Raw genomic sequence first — 25598 nt, 5'->3', positions numbered from 1 at the left:
AGTATGCATTTGATATCGGTAATGTCATTTATTCTGTCTCTCCCCACCCAATTCCCACTATTGACCCATTAGTTTCATTTTCTTCTTGGAATTATTTTGATTTAATAATGCATAATGAGATTGTTTCATGTCTTTTTATTTTTTGATGACATGGTCACCACGTTGAGTAAGTGTGAAATGGCTCAGGTGTGCACTACACATCAGAGGTTGGTGATTGTATTGGGGGTACTCAAGGGGTTTTTAGATGAGGTAACTCCATGTAATCCAGGTAATGACAGCTGTAGGAGACCCATGAGTGTAAGTGAAAGATCCAAAAGAATGTTCCTCTACAAATAGGCGAGAGTATTAAAATCCTAGTAGTTACCTGCCAAAAGCATTTACAATGAAGTGCCAGAGTTTGAAATGCCCCTGAAAAGCAGTGATGATCACATAATACTAAATACAGAAAGCTGGTTGAAACCTGAAATTGATTGTAGTGAGATTTTTGGGGTAAATTTAAATGTGTGTGGAAAGGATAGACTAATGGGAAATGAAGTAATGTATTTATTGCAGTGGACAATGAACTCAAATCCACGATATAGAAATTTAAACTGCATGCAAGATTGTGTATACCAGAACAGTCGTGGGCATAAAATAGTAAGTGGATCTTTACAACACCATACAGATCAACGATGTAACCGAAAACTTTAGAGGATACCTCAGTTCGCATATATGGAAGTCCCCTGTCATGCTGTAATCATCGGTGGAGGCTTTAATTGGACAACAATCAATAGGCAGCACAGCGCTACCCCACATTCTAGTACTCGCTGTGGCTCGCATGTGCATCTCAGCTGTACTGTGTTCCAGTTCTGTGTGTTGAGATACATCCTGTCATTGTTTGGAGTGTTTCTGGGTTGTTGTCTCGCTGTATTTATCAGCTCAGTTCTTGATTGCTTGCCTCGTGTTGTGTCCTGGTCGGTTGTAGTGTCTGTCGTCTCCTACTTGTTCGTCTGTCCTGTATGTCGTCGTTAGCAGATACCTACAGTGGCTCCCCCACCTGATGGCTCCGTCTCCATTCTCTGCCGCACACTGCTCGCCGGTGGCTCACAGCTATAATGTCGGCGACAAGGTAAAAGAGTCAATAGCAGGAAGCTAAGTTGGTCTGTCTCCTGGAGCAGGAGCAGCAGCTCATGCAGCAGCAGTGCCAGTTTAGATGACTTACAGCAATCCTTGCAGTTGCTGATGGACAAAGTCACGGCACGGAATGCCCTTCTGCACCAGCTCCCGGTCGTCCCTGTTTCTTACACTTCCCCATGTACGCTGCCATTTCCACCCTTTAACAATGCTAAGGAAGACTGGGAAACAAACTTGCATCATCTGAAACATCATTTCATAGCGTTTCAGGTCATGAATGACTCCCTACAGTGGTTGTTATTCTTGTCCTGGCCATCACATTCTTTCTGCTCCGCAAGTTGGCACCATTGTCAGATCCCGTGGCAGATGTGTGTAATGCTGACTAACTGCTATTCTCAGCAATGCCATGTCATGGCGTCTCGGCTTGAGTTCCACCAGTACCATAAACAGCCTGGTCAGTCATACCATTCTTTGGTTACAGACATGCAGGGTCTCCCCCCTGCGGGTTCGGGGGTTAGAATAGGCCCGCAGTATTCCTGCCTGTCGTAAGAGGCGACTAAAAGGAGTCTCACATGTTTCGGCCTTATGTGATGGTCCCCTCTCTGGTTTGACCTCCATCTTTCTAAATTATTCCGAAGAGCGAGCCAAATGGGGAAGGGCGCCTCACATGGTGCGCTGTATCCGTCGTGCATTGAGACCTTTAGCTGGCTTTTTCGTTGTTGCAGTGGTGTCCCGCTCGTTTTCCATCTCTTGGGCGAGGATACGTCCCTGGGTGCGATTACCACGCTGCACTCTGCAGTGTTGCTTTTAACTGCGACGACGACCTTGGACATTTTTGCACCTAAGATCCAGCACGGTAGCCAGTCCATTGTGGTGGGGCCGCCATGTACCCTGTTGGTTGTAGCCCCCTGACAACACAGGGATCGCTCTACTGATGCCTGCGCCTTTAACTCCCCACGTGTGCCAAGGAGTAGATGCCCATCTCCCTGGGGCACCAGGACTCCCGGCAATGGCCATCCTGCCAGGTGGCTATTGCTGCGGCTGGGTGGCGCCCGTGGGGAGGGCCCTTGGTCAGAGTAGGTGGCATCAGGGCGGATGACCCGCAATGAAGCGTGGTACATCATCTCTCTCTGGCGGCCAGCCACCAGCAGTCTCTAAGCGTTCGAGGGCTCATTTTAAAGCTAACGTTTATGACCCCAAATTGTTCCCATCCCTGGCCACACCATGGGAGGAACGAAAGGCAATGAATGACAGTGACATGTATACGCCCAGGTATCTCATCTGTACCAGAGCTGATGGTGACTCGTTTCTATCCGTGAAGCCTCAGTTCTTTGTAGAGCATTTAGAGGACAAGTTTGGGGAGGTGGAGGGCTTGTCCAAAATGCGCTCTGGGTCAGTTTTGATAAAAACGGCATCCTCTGCCCAGTCACGCAGGTTACTTGCTTGTGACAAGTTGGGGGATGTTAACGTTACCATCACGCCACATAAGAGTTTAAATATGGTCCAGGGTATTATTTTCCATCGGGACCTACTTTTGCAGTCTGATGACGAGCTGCGCGCCAATTTAGAGCGCCGAGGTGTACATTTCGTCCGGCGCGTTCATCGGGGTCCGAGGGACAGTCAGGTAGCTACCGGTGCCTTCATCTTGGCCTTCGAAGGTGATACATTACCAGAGAAGGTCAAGGTGATGGTCTACCGATGTGACATCAAACCCTATATCCCTCCCCCGATGCGGTGCTTTAAGTGCTGGAAGTTCCGTCACATGTCCTCTCGCTGTACTTCTAGCCTCACATGTCGAGATTGTGGACGCTCATCTCATCCCGATACTCCATGTGCTCCGCTTCCCGTCTGTGTCAACTGTGGAGAGCCTCATTCCCCTTGCTCACCGGACTGCAGTATCTTACAGAAAGAACGCAAAATAATGGAATATAAGACCCTGGACCGACTGACCTACACTGAGGCTAAGCGGAAATTTGAACGGCTACATCCCGTGTGCATGATGTCATCTTATGCCTCCACTGTCACTCCTGCTCCAGCTCCTTCAGCTTCAAAACTACAGTCAGCTCTCAGAGTCAGAGGACCTCACCTGCCCCCTTGACGATGGGGTCCCCTTCTCTCGCTGTTGCTCCCACACCATCTACCTCGGGAGCAGCACCCACTAACCCACTGGGGACACCAGTCCCCACTTCTAGGCCGGAGAAGCGTAAGTCTTCTTCGGCTTCTCTTGCTCGGAAGGGATCCCTTGAGTCACTCCCTTCCCAGGTTCCTACCAGCGGCACAGCAGACACCAACCAGTGGCTGAAGAAGCCACAGGTCGCTGGTCGTCGGGCTTCGCGATCCTCTTCGGTCCCGGAGACTGACTCCAATAAGCCCTCTCAACAACGGCAACCAAAGGAACAGCGGAGAAAACGACTTTGAAGACCCGTAAGACCAAGACACCTGCGGTGGCACTTACTCCACCGCTACCTAAAAGCTCTGAGTCTGATGATGAGGTGGAGATCCTTGCGTCCGCTGAGGACCTCGCTCTCGCCGGTCCCTCAGACGCAATGGATAGCACTTAAGCACTTGCACGGCTGCTCCATCGGAGGCAGCAGGTGACCCAGCGGCGTAATCTGCCTTCCCAGTCCCGTCACGCCTTTCTCCGCCATGGACAATACCATCCTCCAGTGGAACTGCAGCGGTTTCTTCCACCATCTAGCTGAGCTCCGCCAACTTATCAGCTTTCACCCTTTCTTCTGCATTGCTCTTCAGGAAACTTGGTTTCCAGCAATGCGAACCCCCGCCCTCTGTGGCTATCGGGGTTTTTATAAGAACCGGGCAGCATATGAAAGGGTGTCTGGTGGCGTCTGCCTCTATGTCCTTCACACTGCACAGCGAGTCTGTCCCTCTCCAAACACCTTTAGAGGCTGTCGCTGTTCGGGTGTAGACGCCACAGGCTGTTACTGTCTGCAGTCTTTACCTTCCACCGGATGGGGATGTCTCGCAGCATGTCCTGGCTGCGCTGATAGCCCAATTGCCGCCACCTTTCTTGCTATTGGGCGACTTCAATGCCCATAACCCTCTGTGGGGTGGGTCAGTGGCAACAGGTCGAGGTGCCACCGTTGAGCATTTATTGTCGCAGCTCGATCTCTCGATTTTAAATGATGGTGCCTTCACACACTTCAGTGTGGCGCATGGTACATACTCCGCCATTGACCTTTCAGTCTGTAGCCCTAGCCTCTTACCGTCTGTCCAATGGAGTGTGCATGACGACCTGTGTGGTAGTGACCACTTTCCGATCTTTCTGTCACTACCACAGCGTCACTCTTCAGGGCGCCCTAGCAGATGGGCTATGAATAGGGCTGACTGGGACTTGTTCTCCTCCACTGCTGCTATTGAGCCTCTCTCTAATGATGACATTGATGCGGTGGTTCAATCGGTCACCAACGGCATCGTTACTGCCGCCGAATCTGCCATTCCCCATTCCTCTGGGTCCCCTCGGTGGCGGACTGTGCCTTGGTGGTCGCCTGAGATTGCTGCAGTGATTAAAGATCACCGGCGGGCACTACAGCGTCACAAGCGACATCTCTGCATTGAACACCCCATCACCTTCAAACGGCTGCGTGCGCGGGCCCGCCGCCTTATCCGCCAAAGCAAGCAGGAGTGCTGCGAGCGGTATGTGTCCACCATTGGCCTCCATGTCTCTCCATCGCAGGTCTGGGCCAAGATCCGATGCCTCTATGGCTATCGGACCCCCGTCAGCGTCCCTGCGCTCTCACTGAATGGAGCAGTTTGTACAGACTCCGACGAAATTGCCAACAGCTTGGCAGAGCATTTTGCTTTTAGTTCCGCTTCTTCCAATTACCCACTGGCCTTCCGCTCCATTAAAGAGCGGATGGAACGTCGGAGCCTTTCGTTTCGCACCCACCACCCAGAATCTTACAATGCTCCATCAGTGAGTGGGAATTTCGCAGTGCCGTAGCCACTTGCCCTGATACCGCTCCTGGGCCAGATGGCATCCACTGTCAGATGCTGAAACACCTTTCAGTGGACTGCCAGCGGTGCCTCCTCGATCTTTACAACCGTCTTTGGGTCGAGGGGGAGTTTCCGTCGCAATGGCGGGAAAGCGTTGTCATCCCCGTTTTGTAACCTGGAAAGAGCCCTGTGGAGGTGGACAGCTACCGTCCCGTTAGCCTCACCAACGTTCTTTGCAAGTTGCTTGAACGGATGGTGAGCCGGCGCTTGAATTGGGTACTGGAGTGTCGGGGCCTTCTTGCTCCGTCTCAGGGTGGGTTCCGCAAAGGCCCCTCCGCCACCGACAATCTGGTGAGCCTGGAATCGGCCATCCGTACTGCCTTTGCCTGCCGTCAGCACCTGGTCGCTGTCTTTTTCGACATGCGGAAGGCGTACGATACGACATGGTGTCATCACATCCTTTCTACGCTTCATGGATGGGGTCTTCAGGGTCCTCTGCTGCTTTTTATCTGCAGTTTTCTGTCGTCTCGTACCTTCTGCGTGGAAGTCGTGGCCTCATATAGTTCCTCCCATGTCCAGGAGAACGGTGTGCCACAGGGTTCTGTTTTAAGTGTCTGCCTGTTTTTAATAGCCATTAACGGGCTCGCTGCGGCCGTGGGCAATTCTGTCTCCGCTTCCCTGTATGCTGACGACTTCTGCCTTTACTATAACTCTATTGGCATTGCAGCTGCTGAACGTCAGCTACAGGGTGCAATCCGCAAGCCACGTCTTGGGCTGTAGCGCGTGGTTTTCAGTTTTCGGGAGCCAAGACCTGCATTATGCATTTCTGCCGCCGACGTACTGTCCACCCGGAGCCGCGGCTTTATCTTGCCAGCGAACTTCTTTCAGTGGTGGAATCACACAGGTTTTTGTGGTTGGTTTTCGATGCCCGGTTGACTTGGCTGCCTCATATCCGGCAGCTTAAACAGGCGTGTTGGCGGCATCTAAACGCTCTGGGATGCTTGAGCCACACCCGCTGGGGCGCCGACCGATCTACCCTGTTGCGGCTCTACCAGGCGTTAATCCAGTCCTGTCTGGATTATGGGAGCCTGGCTTATGGCTCAGCATCCCCATCTGCGTTGCGGGTGCTGGACCCAATACTACACAGCGGGATCAGACTTGCCACTGGTGCCTTCTGCACCAGCCCTGTGGACAGCATACTTGTTGAGGCAGGTGTCCCTCCACTGCGACTGAGGCGCCAACATTTACTGGTGGCTTATGCTGCCCATGTTTTTAGCTTGCCCAGGCATCCAAATTTCCGTGTCCTGTTCCCGCAGTCAGTCGTCCATCTGCTAGACCGTCGGCCCCGGTCGGGTTGTCCGATTGCCGTACGCGTCAAAGAGCTCCTCTCTGGGCTTGGGTTTTTCCCAGTTCCACCTCCTTTACGAGCACCTCTGCGCACGCCCCCATGGTGTGTGCCTCGCCCTTGCCTTCGGCTCGATTTGGCACAGAGCCCGAAGGACTCAGTCCCTCCGGAGGCCTTCCGATGCCACTTTTATTCCATCCTGGCCACATATCAGGGCTCTGGAGTTGTTTACACCGACGGCTCGATGGTTGCTGGTTGTGTCGGTTATGCTCTGACTCTAGGGGCTCACTATGAACAACATTCATTGCCAGCTGGCTGCGGCGTTTTACTGCTGAGCTGGTCGCCATCTTTCGTGCCCTAGAGTATATCCGGTCCTGCCCAGGTGAGTCCTTCGTCATCTGTAGCGATTCCCTGAGCGGTTTACGAGCTCTCGACCAGTGTTTCCCTCGTTCTCGTCTGGTGATGGCTGTCCACGAGTCCCTGCATTCACTTGCCCGTTGCGGCCGCTCTGTGGTCTTTGTGTGGACCCCCGGTCATGTCGGTATCCCGGGCAATGAACATGTTGACCGCCTGGCCAAACAGGCCACCAATGAACCCACCCTGGACATTGGCCTCCCAGAGACTGATTTGCGGGCAGTCTTCTGCCGCGAAATTCTCTCGCTTTGGGACACTGAATGGCGCAATCTGCCCACGCCAAACAAACTCCGTTCTCTCAAGGCGACGACGCGTGTGTGGCAGTCATCCATGCGAGCCACTTGCAGAGATTTAGTTGTTCTTTGTCGGCTCCGCATTGGCCACACCCGACTGTCTCACAGCTGTCGTCGTGAGGACCCCGCCTCTCTGTTGCTGTGGGGCGGTTTTGACGGTGGTGCACATTTTATTAACTTGTCCGCTTTTAACTGTGCTCAGGCAGACATTTGCGCTGCCTGATACGCTCCCTGCCCTTTTACTAGATGACTCTGCCATGGTGGACTTAGTTTTGCGTTTTATTCGGGCAGGGGGTTTTTATCGTTTAATCTGAGCGTTTATGTTTTTTAGTGTTGATTCTGGCTTTTATCCTCTGATTTTTAAACTGAGTTTTTAATGTGTTCTTGGTGGTTGGCTTTTCCTCTTTTGTTTCTCTATGGTCGGCCAACCACCGTCACTCTCTGTGTGTTTCAAATTGTTTTGTCTGACCTCTGTCGGAGTCTTTCTTGTCCCGTGTCGTCTGACGTCTTTCCTGCTGTTCGTTTTTATTCTCTTTGGCCGGTTTTAATTTTTTGGAAAAAGGGACCGATGACCATCGCAGTCTGGTCCCTTTAATCCCACAAACCAACCAACATGCAGGGTCTCACCCGCAAATGCGACTTCACTTGCGCCAGTAAGCATTGTGCAAGTCGTCGTATGCAGACTTCTTGATTTGTGATGTTGTCATTCAATTAGCAATCGATGCAGAAGTCCGCTCAGCTGTGTTGAAACTTTGTAACCCCCTCACTGGAAGACATTCTGCACATGGCCCACTCCTTCGAAATCGCCCAAGCGGTGAGCGAGCGTTTTATGGCAAGGTCACAGGTGGCAGCAATAGAGTTCTCCTCACAGGTGCCTGCCTCATGCTGTCGACGTGGTACAGACCACACAGAGCAATGTTGTCGAGACTCATTGTCCGACGTCTCTGTGGCTTGGGAGCTGCCGGTCGCCCCTCATTGGTGGTCGCGTGGGTCACTTCCATCTTGCCCCGCAGTGCTTTCCCACCACTCTCATGCAGACTGGCCCCATCACTGCATACGTCCATGCTTTGTCAGAAAGATGGCCATCTCCAATCTGTCTGTCGCAGCCGCTCAACCCGCTCCTGTCCCTCACCCGCGGGGCATCAGGATACCCTGCGCACACTGCAATCAGTCGTGCAACTGGACATCCCATTGATGCGGAAGTTGTTCATCATACTTCGCATTTTTAATGTGGATGTTCATTTTCCAGGTTGATACGGGGCCATCGTCTCCTTGACCAATCTGGTGACTTATACACGCCTGGGTTCCCCAGAGCTGTCTCCCACCTCTTGGCAACTGGTCACATACGGTGACAGTTCTGTCACCCTCCATGGGCAGCTCTCTGTCCTCTTTCTCTTCATCGTCATCATTGTCCTCTTCATGTATATGATAGTCTTCACTGCCATTAACAGTGTTACTTATGCTGCATTCTTGAAAGTTTTAACAATAATATCTTCTGTCATCTGTACCATGACCGTTTTATCCATTGACACACTTGTTTGATTGTAGGTTGTTTTAAAGCTCCGTTTGGCATGAATTCATGTTGGATTTCATCCATTTGTTTCATTCGTTTCTCGTATACACTTTAAATGGTTTATTTATCAAGACATCAAGATGCTGGAAGTACCCCAAGAATAAAAGCAAGCTCTTTATTTCCTTGTCTTAATTTCTCTTTCACAGAATTTTTCAAAAGACTACTAAACTGATACAGCACAAGAAGAGAACTCTTCTTCAATAAAGCACCTTTCCTTCTCCTCCACAATCTGTTAATCCATAATTTCATACCAGCCTCGTCCATCCAACCCTCGACATGTATGTGAACACCACCACTTGGCAGTATTTCAGAAGGTTTGGGAAAAGTTTTGCGCATGAAAAAGATCATTTCATTAAGTTTAGTACCATCAGAACAGCACGAAAGGACAACAGTGTAGTGCATTTTTTTCATGTCCACTTGTTTTATAGTTGCAGTTTTAGTAAGTTTCATGGCAACAGTTCTGGTACTTAGCACATCAAATGTCAGAGGAGTTTTGTGTGTACTCACTATTCAGATTAGTTCACACTGGTGTTCTTTCAATGTTGAATAATAAAGCAATGGAAAGATATTTTCTCTTCATTCTATTGTGACGTTTACTGATATGTTTTGGTTTTGGTTCACATGCTACATCTGTGACGCTTCATAAACCTGTAGCATCAACTCCACCCTTAAAGTATGTTAAGTTCCAATGTAGCACTAGATTACAAGCATACATTTAAATCATTTTTGTATTAATTCCAATGTCGTTTTGACAGTGTCCTTGAATCTGTTTCAATATGTCTCATCTTCTAGTTTTGGCAATTTTTCATTCAGTCTTGTGTTTGCACATTTAGTCTTCCTCATTTTTTTCAGTTCTTCTTCACTAGCCTGCCAATCACAAATGATTTTTTTCTGTTGGTGGAGGGTTGAAATGCTGCTCAGTTGCTCTGTTTTCATGTTCTTCTGCATATGCTATAACTTTTCAATTTATAGCCACATCATAGGAATACCTTTTATTTTTTTCCATTTTACTAACAAAAATATAATACTCTTACTGATAACATGTATCATTTTTAACTAAAATTCTCTGGAACCGTAGGCCACAGTGATGCTTCATAGGCTAGACACTGTTCTGTGTTTGTGATGGCTGGGCAGGAGGGAGACAGTGTTTGCAATCTTGTGAATCCCCACACTGTCACATTGGTGCACCACTGCTTCCAGTTGAATCCAGTGTTGCCAGATAGGGATAGGTTTCACATGCCATCAAACAAATGGCCATTTTTAAGACTGTCGGGAATTGTAAATCAAACACTGGACACTTTTATATTAATTTCCAGTATAAGGCACATCTGAATTTTGGAGGCAATTCTTCAAACGAAAAAGTGGATCTTAGAGTCTGTAAAATACAGTGTATATTGCCACTGTAAATTTAAGCCTTGGCACAGGTATAGCTGTGAAGGCATCAGAGAAACTACCTGTCTGATGTGTGCCATTTGATGTTGCAGTTTGAACACTGAACAGTGACCTTCATTGTTCACTACTTTTTATTTTTAGGTTTTCCTGTCTTTGTCCTGAGGTCTTATTGAATTTTCCTTCCACTTCCCAAAATGTTTATACTTGTTAATACATTTATTGAGTCATCAGTACATTTTTGTATTACATCCACAATAGAATCAATTAATCTATTTTGATTTTTCTTGTGTGCCTCACCACCAACTTAACAAGTAATTTCATGTCATTTTTGGCATAAGACAGCATTGTTCCTTGATATACATACTTAATAGATGTGGTTCTGTAGCACCAAACTCGACACCAATCTGATGCCTGCATGCTTCAGAGTTTCTGCTTTAGTGCCCACTGACATGTTTCTTGAAGCGTGCACTCGCTGAAGCGAATGGGAGAAGTTGTGCATAGATAGATGTACCACAAAGTATCTGTCAGTAGATCCTACTGCAGGCACAGAAAGAAAGCTGTCATGGTGTCACATGCTGCAAGAAAATCAGTAGTTCTTGCTTTCTCTACAGGCACTGCTTTATGCACTGTGGCAGTGAACAACACAAAAAGAAGCAAACAGCCATTACCAGTGAAAAAGTGGTTGAGCTGGTGGGAGGAGAGGGGAAGCTGGACATTCATTTGAAAATAACTTCTTTAAGAGGATGACTACTTGTTTCAAAATTAATTGATAATAAGTGAGGATAATTATTGCTTTCTAATAGAGCTTGTGCAACAGAAATTAAGGTAGCAAGACACTGTGAAGAGGAAAGCAATTACTACTTCTTAGAAATTAACAGCTACCATAAGATTCCATGCCATTGGTGAATTGAAGTCTGTCAAAAAACTATGGTTTTGATACATACGTGTTCTCACTACTAGCACCACTTCTCTTCTTGGTTTCAGTGGCATATCTTTATGGCAGTACTGTGAATGCAGAGTTTTTATTTTCTTTTAATTTCCTCCCCAGTCGTCTGCGGCCTTAACTCATTTAACGGCATATTTTCTTTAATGCTATATCACTTTTGTTCCTGTTGTTGTAGTATTTAGTTCTGACCTCAGAAAGACACAGCTTCAATCCATATTTTCAGTTAAAACAAATTTGTGTTCTTAGTAACAAGTTACCATATTCTGTCTTCACCCTTTTGGAAATTAGTCAGTGCGCTGTGGGAGCTGTGAAACGCACAGCTGCAGATGTCTTCACCACTTGGAAATGCACCTAATAGTGAATGCTTCAGGTTCTCTTACCAACATTTGTCTATAGTGGTATACACTTTCATGCACAAAGGTAGACTTGTCTTTGGTTTGGTGCGGTATGCTGCAGTAGAGTGAGGGTAGCAAGTTTAGGCAGTTTTTTCAGTTCTGCATAATCATGTAACACACTAAAAGGAATGTGTTATCTTCACTTTAAAACTAATGAGACAAAGTTCGGTCCAACCCTCAACTCCACACACAACTCCATATAATACCATAGTTGTACAGGTGCTGGTACTTGGAGTGAAGATGCAACCATCATGTTTATACTTTGCATGAAGCACACAGAATGTGTTGTTAATGGGGGGGGGGGGGGGGGCGGCTAGGTAATTTGTGTAAATCAGACAATGTTAAAGTGGGAATATAGGCATTGGTAAGATGAAGATGTTTTCTGTGGTTAGCGTGAGATGGTGTCATCATGAGAATATTATTTATTTCCTTTGGAGGCTTTAAGTTTATTTTTAATTGCAATTTTATGCTGGATGCAGGTTTGCCAATCCAATGCTAACAAGGTGACTGTACAAACTTCCCTGCACTAATTTGATTCATATTAACTAGATGTTGTAGGGCATGACTCGGACATCAAGTATGCAAACAAGAAGACGCAACTCTTGACTGCTTTTGAAAATAGAGTTTGAAAATTTTACACATGATTATCTTCATTGTATGGTTGTGAGTACTGAAAGAGTCTGCAGCCAAACAATTAAGCAATTAGTTTCAAAAGTGCTAGGTCTTTGGATTGAATTTGCCTGCCAGCACTTTTTTTTACTCCCCCCCCCCCCCCCCCCCCCCCACACACACACACATGATTATCTTCATTGTATGGTTGTGAGTACTGAAAGAGTCTGCAGCCAAACAATTAAGCAATTAGTTTCAAAAGTGCTAGGTCTTTGGATTGAATTTGCCTGCCAGCACTTTTTTTTACTCCCCCCCCTCCCCCCCCCCCCACACACACACACATGGTTATCTTCATTGTATGGTTGTGAGTACTGAAAGAGTCTGCAGCCAAACAATTAAGCAATTAGTTTTAAAAGTGCTAGGTCTTTGGATTGAATTTGCCTGCCAGCACTTTTTTTACTCCCCCCCCCCCCCCCCCAACATAATTCTATCAACAGATCCATTACGACTATGCATATTATCAAAATTTAAAGATTCATAATACTTATCCTGAAAACAGGAGAAAAAATTGTCATAAGGAGATTGGAAATAAAAACAGGATACACAAGAACTTTCAGTCAAATCAGCATGGTTATTTTATTTATTACTGATGCCGATAAAAGTGAAAATAATGAAGGTATTATTAAGTATTGATGGTTTACGCAGTCATAATAGATCTGTTGTTAGAATTACTTCGGAATTAAAATAATAATAATAATATTACGTTACCAGCAGCGAGATTCGATCCACAGACTTCATGTTTTGAAACGAAGCACTTACTCAGTCAGCTATGGAATCTGGATTCCTTGAATACTAGTGACCATATGAAATGTATAAGCATGATTTAAAATTTTTAAAATTGAATTTCTTGAAAACAATTGGGAGTTCCGTGTTTCTTCATATGGATGTTAATCTCTACATACCCTGTTAATATTAATCAAATTGGTGAGGGGAAGTTTGTACTGTCCTCTTGTAAGTAAAACCAAAAAGATTCTCACACCATTCTTGTAACTATAGGGGTGTTAGTGCTGAATGATGGCAGGGTGTCATTTTGTTTAAGTGAAGCTGATTGATTTTGAAGCCTTTTTAGGCTTTGCGCTGGATTGGAGAAGGCAAGATTCCCAGATCTTGATTTTTTTCGATTCCAGGAGTGACCCCTCTCATCTGATCACTTGTATGCAGAGTGCCGACCAAAAGCTGGAACCCATTTGTTTTACCGATGCTAAGACTGTGCCCTGTGTATGGCAGTTTAAACTTGACAGGTTGTCATACAATGTTTGTATATTTCCCCTTGTGAAACAAGTCAGTAGTGTGCAAATGTTGATAAGTCAAATCTCATTTAAAAGACTACAAAGATGTATGTCATGTCAATTATAAGGTACTTCACAACTTCAGAAAGCTTAAAATGTTATATTTTTCAAGTGACTGTCTGAATTAAGAACCACTTCGTTGGTAAATAGTGTTGTAATGTAATTAGATGGTTCAGTCACATTAATGTGACCGCTGCCTACGTTTGATGTCAGTGTGCAATAACCATTCACAGATAGGAGGTTGCAGTGCTAGCAGTGGAGGTTATATAGTGTGTGTCGGGGGATGCAGAAAACAGAGCAGTCATTGTCGTAATACAGAAGTGGAGCGATTTATCTGATACCTAAAATGACATGGTCATTGGCCTTCTGGCCAAGGCAGGAAGCATTTATGAAATGAAATGGCTAAGTTTGTAAACTGTTCTCATGCCGCTGTGTTTAAACTGTACCATATGTAGCAAAGTATCACTATCCAAAACTAGTGCCAAGGTAACTGTGGTGCACCACAGGCCATAGATGACAGAGTTGCATGGCGAATAGATGTGTGTCTGGCCACCCATATGAAACAAGGGGCTACCAAAAATGTCTCCTCAATGAGAATTAAGCTAATGTTGTTATGTATGGGCATCCATAGCAGGTGCGTGGTTCATGGAACCAAGTCGACTGCTGTCGATTGGGGTAGAAGGCCGGAATTTGCATGCCAGTACTGCAACAGAATGCCCACAGCGTGGCGACAGGAGGCCTTCTCAGCTGAGTCACATTTTACGCTCAGTGGAATGCTCCTGGGTGATGTCAACATTGTGGAAGAAACAGTGGATCAAAACAAATATGTATCTATCATTGGGGACCATGTCCACCCCTACAAGCAGTTTGTCTTTCCTTGGCACGATGGCATCTACGACCAGGAAAATACAATGTGTCACACAGCTCGCAGCATACGTGCATTTTTTGTGGAGCGCTAGTTTTGGTTTACCATACTCTCCTGGCCCCCAAACTCCCACACTACCTCAATTGGGCTTTTCACAGCATGGATCCTCAACTGAGAAACCTAGTGAAGCTGGCCACTACACGGGAGTCGTTATGGCTCCACATCCCTTTTGGTACCTTCCAGAACCTCAGTGACTTTTCCTGCACATTTCGCAACAGTCCACACTGCTGAAGGTGCTTATTCAGGCTTTTGACTGCTGGTCACATTAATGTGACAGGACAGTGTCTATTCCACCCTTGAATTTCCATTGAGCAGTTGGTATGGTAAGTGCTAGAAAGTTTGATTTATAAAAAACACATTTGGGTAATTGTAAACAGTTTAATATTAAGTATGTAATGGTGGTGACTAATTTTCTAACAAACCAAGTTTAGGTTGTGTAATTTGGGGGGGGGGGGGGGGGATTTGAGGCCGTATAAGACAGATTTACCTTACCATAATCATGACTTTTCAGCCTCTGTAACTACTGTTGCCTTTGGGAAGAGCACTTGTACTTTGACAGATAACTTATCCACTGAGATGTGTTCTTCGCATCATGCTGTGTTTAAAAATATTATTCTACTCTGACATGGTCAGTACGAGGGTAGTGCTGCTCTGTATGTTCTGCAGCAGAAATTGTTCATTTGTGTTACACAAAGATGAATTGGAAATAACATTAATAAAATGTGTGACAAGATCATGAGAGGAATTCTAGTGTGGAATAAAAGATGCAATTGCAGTAATTTTATTTATGACATTCCTTACAAGTGGAGAAATTTTAGAATTTTACTGAATTCCTGGGGGGACTCTGTTGGCTTATACTTTTTTTTCATTATTAGATATAAAATTTATTAATTGCTTAACCAAGCTAAATGTATAGCAATTTTCTCATGTAAAAGTTTCATTATAGCAGATCTGCTTGTTTACATTCATTGTCCTTAGCATTGGCTCTTGAGAACTTATATCTGTATACTGAATTATCATACTGCACTAAATGTATAAAAATAGTGTTTTCTTGTTCATAGGAAAATTAAAATATGTCTTCAAGTGTCTATGATGATGATGATTTACTGGGAGATCCAACAACTATTGAAGAAATAGTAGAAGTTGAATTAGAGGAACAGGAAGAAGCAGAAGGCAGTGATAATGATCAAAATCATGTGGAGGATGGCCATGCTGAGACTGAAGGTTGGTGATAATTAACGCATTTGTCATTATTTGAATTATGTATTTTACTGAAGTAATAGGTTTGGAAAGGATAGATCGCTACTCGCCACATAAGTGAGGCTTTGAGTCACAGACAGGTGCAATGAAAAAGGTGGGTAAAATGATAAAGCTTTCTAACAAAGTCCTTCTTTTGCAGTAGAAACACACACACACACACACACACACACACACACACGGTGCTGGAGCTGAAGCAGCAGTCTGCTGGAATAGATGAGAAGGAAGCATGAGGAAGGTATTAAGAGGACTATCAGGGTAAGTGTGGGGGAAGATGCTAGTGCTGCTGGTGAGAGTGTACTAAGACTTGGTGAGGACAATATAGGGCTGTTAATTGCAGTGTTAGGTTGCTGTGCTTGGGGGGCTAGAGCAGAGTATTAGAGAAGGAGAAAGGTGCATTGGTAGCGGGACAGATGACATGTTGTACTGGAGTGGGAACAAGGGAAGGGGATAGGTAGGTGAGAGACAGGGATTAGCAAAAGTTTAGGCCAGGAGGGTTACAAGAACAAAGAGTCTGTTGTAGGAAGAATCCAGATGCCACAGGTGAAATTGTAAAGTGAAGAACATCATTTGGTCAGCACGTTCATCAACTGGGTGGTCCAGCTGTCTGTTGACATCAGTTTGTTAGTGGCCATTTATGTGGATAGACAGCTTAATGGTTGTCACGCCCATGTAGAAAGTGGCACGGTGTTTGCAGCTTATCCCCTACTATCCCTCCCACCCCCCACATCGTGCTGTTTCTCAACCCCCACCACACATCCCAACAGATTCATACTCAGTCAGGCGCTGTCATGAAAGGGCTCCAGCAGCCTGTGACTCAACGTCTTCTCTACATGGTGAGTAGCCATCTGTCCTTTCCTTATTATTGTTTTGTATTCTTAACTTTCCATTGTTAGAAATAGTGTGTTTGAAATTTTTTGTACAGTATAGTGCTGTCGCTGCTATCTGTAGAAATGTGTTAGTCCTTCTGTTGAGGTGTTCAAAATCTTATTGGCTGTTTGCCAGTTTGACAGTGATAAAAAATTTTAGTTCAGTTGGACAGCATAAATGAGTTCATCAGCAACACACCCTTCATCTTAGCTAGGTGATAGACCAAAGGCTGTGGCAGCTTCTCGTTCCCGTGTCTGAGGAAATTGTCTGATGTGAAGTTAAGCAGCTGTCAGATCAGTTTTACCACCAGGGAGCTCACAACTCTGGTGAGTTCATTCTTGGCTGTCATGGACCCTAGCCTTTGCAACACCTTTTCCCTTTCCGGGCTGTGTTTCTATCATACTGCTATTCTTTTTACCCTCCCTCGGGGAACATGTCTGGGATATTTCTCGAAATGTGTCCTGAAGTTTTAGTAGCCTGACATCAGAGCAGTCCGTCCCTGTTTTTTCTTTCTTCACTCTCCATCTCGTACCCTTCTTCCGCTTCGGCATTTGAGGTCTCTCTTTGTTTCTTCTTCCTCCCTGTGCACTCCTGACGACTGGCCCATGTGTTTGATGCATAATAGGTGACTGGGTAACGAGTAATTCCTATCCCTGTGTTGATAGGTAGGGTTCAAATGTAACATCTGGTACAGGGCAGGCCCGGGGAGGGGTGATTGCCAGTTGGTCCCTCCGTCAGGAGTTTGGGAGGTATGACCTGAGGTGTGAATAATCACGTAAGGTGAGCTCCCCTCTGAGAGGGACCCCCAGTTGTAAGGAGCACACCATCAGACACGCTTGCAGTCATGGGGGATTTTCTCGCAATGAACCAATTAGCATCTCAGTCTAAATTTACTAAACATAAACAGAATGAGGCTAAACATTTGAAGATTCTCCCCGCTGCATTTTAGTTCTGCATGGTATCACATACTGAAGGAGGTCAGTCCTTCGCTATGGTTAATCTTCCTATATTCAGAAAGGTGTTGATGCAATTGCAGGTCCTGTGAACTACTGCTATCATTTACACAATGGGATTTCGTATTTGGAGACCAGTTGTGATTTTGAAGCCCAATAACTGTTCGCAGCGTTGCTCCAGCATGGCTGTCCTGTTTGTGTTGGCGCCTGTTGAATGTTCAATTCTTTGCATAGTGTTATTTACACTAGGCTGCTTGATGGTATGACTGAGGAAGAAATCCAAACTTATCTGTCTGAACAGGGCATCGCTGCAGTCCGTTGGGTAATGAAGAAAGTTGATGCAACCTAGTGTTTACATGCACTCCTTTTCTGATGTTTGATCGAGTAGCACTCCCATTGAAGATCAAAGCAGGCTATGAAGGCATCACGGTCCAACCGTACATTCTAAACCTAGTGCTTGTTACCAGTTTCAACGTTACAATCCCATTAGCATGTCCTGTCGAAACACAACCAGATATGTTACTTGTGGTAGGGATGTTCATGAAGGCAATTGCTCATCACATTCTCCCCCTTCCCCCAGTATCAGTTGCAGTAGCGATCACGCAGCCTCGTTCCGAGAATGTCTGGTGTATCTTGATGAATGGGCTGTCCAGGAGATCTGGGCGAAGGAAAAAGTACCTTACCCTGTCGTTCACAAGTTGTCAGCTAGTCGAAAGACCATCTGGTACTTACAGTACCATTCTTACTATGCCTTGCTCCATGAAGGATGTGACCACACATGCTCGTGACTTCAAATTCAACACTGCAATTGTAAAATTAATGGTAGCATCCCCGCTCCTTCCCCTCCTCCAGCTGTGCAACAAGACACCCAATCTTTGCCTCTGGCAGTGAAGTCACCTGTTAGACAACTGTCAGGCTGGGAGGGACACAGGGAATATTCCTGTGAAGTCTTCTTACGTCCCTTCAGCCAACAAAAATCCGAGTCTTCAAATGTCAACTGCAAAGGCTCTAAGAAATCAAACAAAGGCTAATGGTCTTCTGCTTGCTTGATACAGAGATCCTCTTCAACAATGTCACCATCTTATATTCCCACCTGGCCGACATCCATTTTGCCAGTGCGCACCACCTTCTGTTTTTCTGCCCTGGAGTCTGCAGGCCGGCCCAATGAGAATGCCAATACCTGTGTAAATCTCATGGAACAGGAATTTCCAGCTTCTGCACCCTGTACCACTGAGTCTTAAAAGGCTGGCACTTGGCAGCTGCCAAGGTGACAACCCTTCATTTGTTCCCTCCTCCTCTTTCCCCATTATTACTCTCCTCCAATGAAATGTTTGCGGATTAGATCCAATAAGGAGGAATTGCGACTGCTATTGGAATCACAGTGTCTACTTGTCCTCTGCCTGCAAGAAACAAAATTGCGTCCTTGCGACCGCTTAACGTCTCACATTTTGTTGTAGTACAGTTTGACCTCCTTCCTCCCCCTCCCCTCCCCGAAGATGGCATTCTGCCTCATGGGGGAGTCTCCTGCTCATCTGGGATGATGTTCATTGCCAAACCACCCCAATGAACACTTGGCGGCAAGCCTTTGCAGTCCACATTATTCTTCCTCGCTTCACCCTTTATCTTTGCAACATCTGCACCCCTCCGTCATTGAGTGTCACCGGAGCAAAACTTCGTCCAGTTAATTGATCAACTCCCTCACCCCTTTTTGCTGCTCAGTGACTTAAATGCACACCATCCTCTTTGGGGCTTTTGCAGAACCTGTCAGAATGGTGCCATCTTGGCTGACCCCAATCAACTCAATCTCATCTGTCTTAACACTTGAGCACCCATGTACCTTTCAGACGCCACACACACACACACACACACACACACACACACACACACACACACACACACACACACACACACACACACACCTGCCCCCCCCCCCCCCAAGGGGGTCTACAACTCTTTTGTGGATATGTGCGTAGCGAACACGGGACCCTGAGCTAATGTGGCCCTCCTTCCTTTCCGGGCTGCATACCTTCCTTTTCCGCATCCTTCCCTATCCCCCATCTTCGCCTCCCCCTCCCCTCACCTCTGGCTCTTTCCTTTCTCCCCCTCTGGGAGTATGGTTTGTGCCTACGTCCGGAGACGGACGCTCGTAAATGTAACGCATTCTTCGTCTTCTCTGCTTGTATGTCTTCATCCTTCCTTTGTCCTTCTCTTTTCCTTACCTCTTCTCTTTACCCTTTTCTCCACTGCGGCGTTTGAGACCTTTCTTCTTTCCTTTCCCTTTCTTTGTTTTTCCCTTTCTCTTTCTTCCTCCCTGTGCGTGTCTGAAGGCCGACCCACGCATTTTTGTGTGTAGCTGGTGACGGGGTAATGCGTAATTCCCCGCCCCGGGTAGACAGGTAGGACACGTACGTGCTCCCTGGTAACGGCCAGGCCCAGGGAGGGGTGATTACCCGAGCTGATACCTTCCGAAAGTGCCGACTGGTCCCTCCATCCATTTGTCGGGAGGTGTGACCTGAGGTGTGAACAATCACCTAAGGTGGGAGTGCCCTCAGAGAGGGCCCCCACAAGGGAGGAGCGCGCCATCGGAGACGCCGGCAATCATGGGGGATTCTTCCACAATGGTTTCCTCATCTTCCACTGTCTGCTCACAAGCGTAAGTTCACTGAGTCTCAGCCACAGACAGTTCTTCCATCGTTGCCACAGTTCCTTGTTGTTTCTCGGTCTGGCGAAGGTCACGACTTCTCCATGGTCAACCCTTTCATTATTCAGAAAGGTGTCGACGCAATTGCAGGTCCTGTAAAGTCTTGTTCCAGATTACGAATGGCACCTTGTTGTTAGGAAACAGACAGTGCACTCCAGGCACAAAAATTGCTGCGTACTTCACTGCTCCACACCTTCCCTGTCCGGGTTGAAGCGCACAGCACTTTAAATTCCTCACGTGGAGTCGTTTATACATGCTCCCTCGACGGATTGTCTGACGAGGAAATTCAGCACTAACTGTTTGACCAGGGCGTAACGGCTGTTCATAGAGTTATGAAAAGGGCTGACACGAACATCGTTCCAACCCATACTGTCTTCTTGACATTTGACAGAGTTCAACTCCCATCGAAAATAAAAGCGGGCTATGAGATAATTTCCGTTCGCCCCTACGTCCCAACCCCTACGCGTTGCTATCGGTGCCAGCGGTTCAATCACACCAGCGAGTCCTGTTCCAACCCGGCCAAATGTGTTACATGTGGCGAGGATGCCCATGAGGGTGCTTGTCCATCTCCATCCCCTCGTTGCATCAACTGTATGGGTGACCACGCTGCTTCCTCTCGAGATTGCCCCATTTTTAAAGACGAAAAGCTCATTCAGGAAATCAGAGTGAAGGAAAAGGTATTGACTTTTGCTGCTCGAAAATTATTCGCAAGTCGAAAGCCCCCTGTGCCTCAGACAGGAAAATGCAGCACTGTCCTTGCCTCTCAAAGGAGGCGGCCATGCAGACTTGTGATCTCACCTTTAGTGACACGGTCAGATCGGCCAGCGCAAAGATTGCCCGTTCAACCTCCCCACTTTCGCCTGCTCAATCTATGGCTAACCCCTCATCGGGTTCTGCTAAATCTCGATCCCAAAAGTCAGACACCCGTACTTCCAAAAAAGAGCATACTCGTGAAGATTTTTTACGTACCCCACCTTCACAATCATCGGTTCCTCCTTCATCTAAACATCATGTTTCCAAGAAAGCTAATAAGAAACCCAGTTCCTCTCCTTCTCCGCCACGGCGTGTCTCATCTACAGCACCACCTGGCGGTAACTGCCCTCGGCCGTCTTCTGTGTCGCCGAGGCGCACTGCTGGCGGCCAATCAACCGGCTGATAGCTGGTGGCAGGAGCTGATCCTGAACAACCTATGGATCAGGATCTTTTGCCTTCGGCTGAGTGCCGTTCCATGCTGTCGGTCGCAAGCTCTGAGCAGTTGTTGAGTTGACGGCAACCTTGGTCAGATCCTTCCACTTTCTGTCCACCCTATGTCCATTATCCATTGGAATATCCGCGGCACATTCGAGCCAATCGGGATGAATTGACGATCCTCCTACGATCCTACTCGCCGGTCATCTTCTGTCTTCAGGAAACAAAGCTGCGTCCCCATGACTGCTTTGTTTTCCCCCATTTTCAGTCAGTCCGATTTGATCTCCCATCTGTTGAAGGCAATCCAGCACATGGAGGACTCGTGATTCTTCTCCGTAATAGTCTCCTTTATCACCCAATGCCCTTAAACACTCCCTTCCAAGCAGTCGCTGTCCGTCTTTCCCTTTCTGGATACACCCTCTCTCTTTGTACTGTATTGTATACGTTCCATCGTCCACATCAATGGCATGAGCTGATCTTCATCTTCTTGGTCAGGTTCCACCCCCCTATTTGCTGGTTGGGGACTTCAGTGCCCACCTCACCACCCGCTTTGGGGATCTCCACATCCATGTCCGCGTGGCTCACTATTGCTAGACGTCTTTCACCAAGCGGATCTTGTTTGCCTCAACACTGGGGACTCTACATTTTTGTCTGCCTCCACGATAAATTTCTCTCATTTGGACCTTTTGGTCAGTACTGTTCTGCTAGCTCGGCACTTCAAATGGTTCGCTCTTGCTGATACATACTCAAGTGACCACTTTCCATGCGTCCTTCGATTGCAGCCACAACTGCCATATATGCGCCCGAGATGCTGGAAGTTTGCCCAAGCCGATTGGACACTTTTTTCGTCTCTAGCGACATTTGATGACCATCACTTTCCTAGCGTCGACGATGAGGTCACTCATATTACAGACGTTATTCTTACAGCTGCGGAACGTTCAATAACTCGCACCTCTGAATTGCCCCGGCGTCCCCCAGTTCCTTGGTGGAACGAGGCATGCCGTGATGCAATACGTGAGCGGCGACGTGCTCTTCGCGTTTTCAGACACCATCCTACATTGGCCAACTGTATCCGCTATAAGCAGTTCCGTGCGCGGTGTCGTCGCGTCATCCGCGAAAGCAAGAAGGCAAGCTGGGACTTCTTTACTAGCTCATTTAACACCTTCACTCCCTCCTCGGAAGTTTGGAGTCGGATTCGACGGTTATCAGGCGCACCTAGTTTCTCCCCGGTCTCCGGGCTCACTGTCGCGCATGATACATTAGTGGACCCCATCGCAATTTCTAACTCATTGGGTCAACACTTTGCTGAGATTTCGAGCTCTTCAAACTACCCGCCAGCGTTTCTCCCGAAGAAACGTGCAGCGGAAGTGCAACCTCTTGCTTTCTCCTCTCCAAATCGCGAAAGCTACAATACTGTTTTCTCCATGCGGAAACTCCAACATGCACTCTCTTCTTCTCGCTCCTCTGCCCCAGGACCGGATGGTATCCACATCCAAATGTTGCTGCATTTATCATACCATAGTCTGCGTTACCTCTCCTTCACCTTTATAATCGAATTTGGACTGACAGTACTTTTCCCAGACGATGGCGAGATGCTATCGTCGTTCCTGTGCCGAAACCTGGAAAGGACAAACATCTCTCCTCTAGCTATTGCCCCATTTCTCTCACGAGTAGAGTATGTAAGGTTTTGGAGCGTATGGTGAATTGCCGTTTAGCTTGGTGGCTGGAGTCCTGCAGTCTTTTAACACCTGCCCAATGCTGTTTCCGAAAGCATCGTTCTGCAGTTGACCATCTTGTTGCTCTCTCCACTTATATCATGAACAGTTTTCTCCGGAAACGCCAAACAGTAGCAATATTTTTTGATCTGGAGAGAGCATACGATACCTGTTGGAGGACAGGCATCCTCCACACACTGTTCTCTTGGGGCTTTCGAGGTCGGCTGCCCCTTTTTCTTCGCGAATTTATGGCAGAGCGCTCATTTAGAGTGCGGGTGAACACTACTCTTTCCCGTACTTTCTCCCAAGAAAACGGGGTACCCCAGGGCTCCGTGCTAAGTGTTGTACTGTTTGCCATTGCCATAAATCCAATTATGGATTGTCTCTTTCCTGATGTCTTGGGCTCCCTCTTTGTGGACGACTTTGCGATCTGCTACAGCTCTCAACGGACCAGTCTTCTTGAACGACGTCTTCAAGGCTGTCTCCATCGCCTCCACTCTTGGAGCATCGAAACAGGCTTCCGCTTTTCTCCCAGTAAGACTGTTTGTGTTAATTTTTGGCGTCGTACGGAATTTCTTCCACCTTCCTTACATCTAGGACCTGTCAACCTTCCGTTTTCGGACATCGCTAAATTCTTGGGTCTTATGTTTGACAGAAAACTGTGCTGGTCCTCCCACGTTTCCTATCTTTCGGCTCGCTGCCTGCGATCCCTAAACACCCTCCGTGTCCTGAATGGTACCTTCTGGGTAGCAGACCGAGTGGTCCTTCTCCGCCTCTATCGCGCCTTAGTGTGCTCAAAATTGGACTATGGCAGCATAGTTTACTCCTCTGCTCGGCCGTCTATTCTTTGGCATCTCGACTCTATCCACCACCGTGGATTACGTTTAGTGTCTGGAGCTTTTTACACCAGCCCTGTGGAAAGCCTTTATGCTGACACTGCTGAACTTCCGCTGTCCAATCGGCGAGCTGTCCTTCTAAGTCGTTATGCTAGCCATCTGTCTTCCATGCCTGCTAATCTGGCCCATGACATTTTTTTCAACGCCTCCTTGGATTTAGGGTATGCAGGCCGCCCTTCCTCCCTACTACCACCGAGAGTCCGCTTCCGTCAACTGCTCCATTCTCTTTCCTTCCACTTTCCTAAAACTTTCTTGACAACTTGGGGTACAGCACCACCTTGGCTCCATCCCCGGACCTGCCTGCTCCGTGACCTTTGTCAATTTCCCAAGGATGGTACCCCTTCACTTGTTTATCGTTGGGCATTTTATGTTCTATGTGCACAAATGAAGGAAGCCACATTTATATACACTGACGGCTCAAAAACATCGTTTGGTGTAGGGAGTGCCTATACTGCTGGCGACACCCCAAATTGATTTTGGCTTCCCGACCAGTGTTCGGTTTATACTGCGGAGCTTTATGCTGTTCTCCAGGCTGTCCAATACATCCGTCGCCATCAGGGGATACAGTATCTTATCTGTTCAGATTCTCTCAGCTCTCTCCTCAGTCTCCAAGCTCTCTACCCTGTCCACCCTCTGGTCCACCGGATTCAGGACTGCCTCCTCTTGCTCCACTTGGGGGGCGTCTCGGTGACGTTCCTCTGGATCCCAGGACACGTTGGTATCTGTGGAAATGAGGCGGCCGATATAGCGGCCAAGGCTGCAGTCTCTCTTCTTTGGCCAGCTATTCGCACGATTCCCTTTGCCAATCTACGGAGTGTTTTATGTCGTCGTGTTGTTCTTTTATGGCATGCACATTGGTCGACACTTCCCCATAATAAATTGCAGGACGTGAAAGCTCTTCCCTGTGCTTGGACCTCTTCCTCCCGAACACGTCGTCAAGAGGAGGTCATTTTAACTAGACTCCGGATAGGGCACTGTCTTTTTAGCCATCGACATCTTTTAAGCGGCGATCCTCCCCCACTTTGTCCCCACTGCTCTCAGCTGTGGACGGTAAGACACCTTTTACTCGAGTGCCCCTATTTTACTCCGTTACGCGCCCGTCTATAGCTGTCGCCTGAAATATCGTCCATTTTAGCAGATGACACGCGCTCAGCCGATCGCGTTCTCGAGTTTATTAGTGCCAGTGAGATGATGTCAGTCAGTTGAAGCTCTTTTTGGAGACAACCAACCCCTTTGTGTAGTGGTTTTTTAAGCTTTCCTTCTGCTTTTGTTTCTCCAATTTCTTGAGTTTCGTTCCCATTGCTGCTGGTTTCCATTTTGTTTTTTACCTTTTCGTAAGTCGCCGACCGGCCGCTAATGGAAAAAAAAAAAAAAAAAAACACCAACAACATTCCCATTTGGACCTCTCATTATGCACTGCCCAGTTTGCCTGTTGTCTTGAGTGGTCTGTTCTGACACGTCTTGAGCGACCATTTCCCATGTGTTATCTGTTTCCTGACTCCTGACACCTATGTGTAAACCCAATTGGCAGCTTTCTAAGGCTGACTGGAACTCTATTCCTCCTTGGCGATCTTCAGCAAACAAAATTTTGCCCCATTTGTCATGAGTAGGTAGAGTACCTCACAAATGTTATCCTTATCGCCGCAGAATGTTCCATACCTTGCACTACTTCTTCTTACCGCACTGTGCTCTGGTCCCCTGATGGACTGA

The 25598-nt window shown here is 47.1% G+C and overlaps 1 protein-coding gene across 2 annotated transcripts in view; it reads left to right on the top strand.

Moving 5' to 3' along the window:
* The window catches only part of LOC126191394 (TIMELESS-interacting protein), a 74660-nt gene that overhangs the window by 14936 nt on the left and 34126 nt on the right, over positions 1-25598 (top strand). For both annotated transcript variants that reach the window (XM_049932254.1, XM_049932255.1), the window contains one exon: positions 15370-15532. In XM_049932254.1, the coding sequence (XP_049788211.1) occupies positions 15382-15532 (151 nt within the window). In that variant the 5' untranslated portion in view covers positions 15370-15381. Of the gene's footprint in view, positions 1-15369; positions 15533-25598 lie in introns of those variants that run through there.

The sequence above is a fragment of the Schistocerca cancellata genome, chromosome 6, assembly GCF_023864275.1.
Source record: "Schistocerca cancellata isolate TAMUIC-IGC-003103 chromosome 6, iqSchCanc2.1, whole genome shotgun sequence".
Classification (NCBI taxonomy): Eukaryota; Metazoa; Arthropoda; class Insecta; order Orthoptera; family Acrididae; genus Schistocerca; species Schistocerca cancellata.
This window is presented reverse-complemented; position numbering and strand designations above follow the sequence as displayed.